Source organism: Hemitrygon akajei, chromosome 29 (assembly GCF_048418815.1).
Source record: "Hemitrygon akajei chromosome 29, sHemAka1.3, whole genome shotgun sequence".
Taxonomy (NCBI): domain Eukaryota; kingdom Metazoa; phylum Chordata; class Chondrichthyes; order Myliobatiformes; family Dasyatidae; genus Hemitrygon; species Hemitrygon akajei.
In genome coordinates this window covers 26,200,662-26,203,689 of record NC_133152.1, presented here as the reverse complement: position 1 = coordinate 26,203,689, position 3,028 = coordinate 26,200,662, and the positions used below count along the sequence as shown (strand labels likewise).

General features: G+C 41.1%; 1 protein-coding gene across 1 annotated transcript; it reads left to right on the top strand.

The window, feature by feature from the left end:
* Positions 1–524: 524 nt before the first annotated feature.
* Positions 525–2,722, top strand: LOC140718358 (C-type natriuretic peptide-like). The gene is made up of 3 exons (XM_073031967.1): positions 525–684; positions 1,418–1,749; positions 2,278–2,722. The coding sequence occupies exons 1-2, from the start codon at positions 595–597 to the stop codon at positions 1,733–1,735; spliced, it is 408 nt and encodes a 135-aa protein (XP_072888068.1). The 5' UTR covers positions 525–594; the 3' UTR covers positions 1,736–1,749; positions 2,278–2,722.
* Positions 2,723–3,028: the final 306 nt, after the last annotated feature.

The following is a 3,028-nucleotide window of genomic DNA, read 5'->3' as shown; positions in this document are numbered from 1 at the left end:
GCAACTCTATTTTTAATCTTAATAATTTCTTTCTGTTCCTTCTCCGTCTGTCTCCATCTAAGCCTGTTTCACTGGTCTCACAGTCTGGTTTGAGTAACGACCTAAACCCAAGTTTTGTGTATTCTCCAGCCAATGCACGCAGCTCACTATTGCTAACCTATCATCCTTGGAACAAAAATATTTCAACAGGTTGGATTTATAATTTACATTTACTGTCGTGGACCAGAAACGCATTCAAGGGATCCACTGCTCAGTTATTTTTATTTAAATTTTATTCAACGTTGTATGCCAGATCCACAAAAAAAAGTAACTACCTTACTTTCTCAAGCAGGAACTTTCTATGGGAGTGAACAAAATAGGACCATCTATGATTGTGAATGCTTTGCATAACGAGAACTTATAAGGCAATTTCTCCTCACACCACCTCGTTCCATTATCTGTGTTTAGTGACGGAAGGAGCCTGATTTAATTCTGGGATAACAATTCTTAGCGACAATACGTCATCCGGAGAAGGATAAAAGTCGCCCAAACTGAATCTGAGACAGAAGCCAACCCCCCAAAGGGAGAAAAGACGAGATACCGACGAGGAAAAAGATGGGTGCTTACACGGCTTACTGTTACGGACTCTTGCTTGCCCTCCTTGTCCAGGTCTATGCCAGACCCAGCCCAGAGCAAAGCCTCCAGGTAAGAGAAACCACTCCAGCTGCCTGATTTCCTATACAAATCATGGTTTCGCGTTGAGCCTGGCGCTTAGCTAAAACTAACATGCTCGGTGGAACTACTCTTCATTGGCATTCGACTAACACCGGAACTCCTGTCTTATGTAATGGTTTTCATATTCGCCAGATATTTAGAGGGATTGTTATCTCGTTGGTCAGTATCCATGCCGCTGGTCTATTTACTGAATTCATCCTAATATTGAGCACATTAGGTACAAATCTTCTTTTCGCTCATCTTATTGAGATCAGTAAAAGGCGACCGTTTTCTTAGACTTCCATATTTAAGTATCCTAGCATATACTTATCATTTCACTGTGGGACATAGCCAACGGCCGAACAGTAAGTTTGGCCCTCAGCTGAAAACAATAGCAACTCAATCGCGATTCACGACTAAGCCTGAAAACCAAAGGATTTTGAGACAATTTCGAAATGTAACGTCTCCTGTCGAAAAATGAGGGCAACGCTCATTTAAACAGAATACTTAACGACTTCCCCGTTAGAGGTCTTTAAAATTAAGCAGCACGCAATAGCAAGAATGTCACATTTGGTGCAGAAACATTTCAACAGACCTGCCCTGCCTTATTTTGACATTGTTCTGCATTCAATCCTATAATTTCTGTCCTTGCGTTTAGTTCATGTTGCTTGAGAGATCCTTCCAGGGGTATGAATTGACTCTCCCCTCTTCCCCTAATTTGCAGGCTTTGACCAGACGATTAGAGGAGGCCGAGCACTTTCTAGACAATGAAGAGCTGGACAACGAAGGGGTGGAGGCTTCGCCGGCTGACATCTCCTTCGACCTTCAAAATGGCGCACGGGAAATGGAGCGTGGATTGGACGGGAACACGCAGGAATTCCAGACCAGACCAAGAGGTTCTGATAATTTCTTGCTACGACTCCTCCAAGACATTACCATGGTCCCTCGGAGAGCCAGAACCCGAAGCAAGAAAGGGTCAAGAAGAGGCTGCTTTGGAATGAAGCTGGATAGGATCGGTTCAATGAGCCGCCTGGGGTGCTGATTGTGCTATTTAAGGTAGGATTCTAACTACGCAAGTAACACTATTCTTTTCCAACTACACTGGCTTTAGTCAGGTATGAAAGCAGCGGCTATGTACACCCAATTGGTGTAATTCAGGAAATATTGGGGAGAGAAAGTCACATTTACTAAGCAATATGTTTAATAGATTTGCCTTATCAGTTTATTAGTTCAGAGCCAACTGCTGGAAAGTCTAGAATAAAGGTAGGGATAACATTGAGACAGAGACTGGATTTGTATCTCGCTGATAACTTCTCCCCCCAACTCACAAGACTTCCTTAAATTGCAGAGGATGACCTTTGCCCAGGGAGTTCCATTGTTGAACAATTGTAGAAAATGGAAAAAGTCGTGTAATGCGAAAGTACATTTTCTGAAATGGATATCAAAGGGACATTCAAATCCAGATACCTGTACTCTGTATAAGAACCAAATCCATTCTGTTTCAATCAAGTCTTAAAAACGATCCTTAAGTTTTCTCTGAAAATCTGACATATATCAAATTAATTTCCTCTTTTCCCCCCTCAGGGCTTCGGTGAAAGCGCAGGACAGAGAGAACAACCCGCTTTCAACACTTCAAAGTTTACTTCCGCTAAAGATCTTCCGACTCGTTTTCCGTAGACTTCAATTGTTAAGCTCTAATGACACAGTACCACATTTACACGTTACTGGTAGCTATGCTTATAGGATCGCGTAAATGTTATCAAATCTAATGATGTTTGTATGTGAAACTATTTATATTAATTTAAGAAAAATGTATTTATTTGTAAACTCATCTGTATGAGGTTCGTCTGACTGCTGTAACGCGAAGTTGGTGCAATTGATCTGGAAGCTAAAATAAGTTCCTAGTTATAAAATTAACATGGATACGCTAACAGCACATTATTTATTGTATTTGTAATCTATTAATTTTGTTCAGCACATATTCAGTGTTATAAGAGAGAATAAAACATCCTTTATTTACTTTTAACAATGCTTTGCCAATGAAAAGCCCTGTTGTCTGGCGAGGGTGTGGCACGCCATGTTTTCCATTCTTGGATGAGCGTGCAATAGAAGCACAAAGGCGCGGGAAGAAATTGACAACTCATCACCGGTATCACTGTAAACCACTTTCTGAGGTAACTGACGGGTCGCTTCTTGTTTTGCATTATTTGTCTGAAAAACAATTAAAATGCGGCAAAAAAAAAGTTCAGTATTTGAAATGATTGGTTCGTCGATACAACATGACTGCCGGTGTAATTTAGATCAGAAGACGTACGTAGGAGCAGAATTGGGCCAT

Excerpts from the sequence above, each read along its gene's own strand:
- LOC140718358 (XM_073031967.1), top strand. The coding sequence starts at position 595 with ATGGGTGCTTACACGGCTTACTGTTACGGACTCTTGCTTGCCCTCCTT. Across the intron at positions 685-1,417 it reads GCCCAGAGCAAAGCCTCCAG|GCTTTGACCAGACGATTAGA; the intron begins GTAAGAGAAACC and ends CCTAATTTGCAG.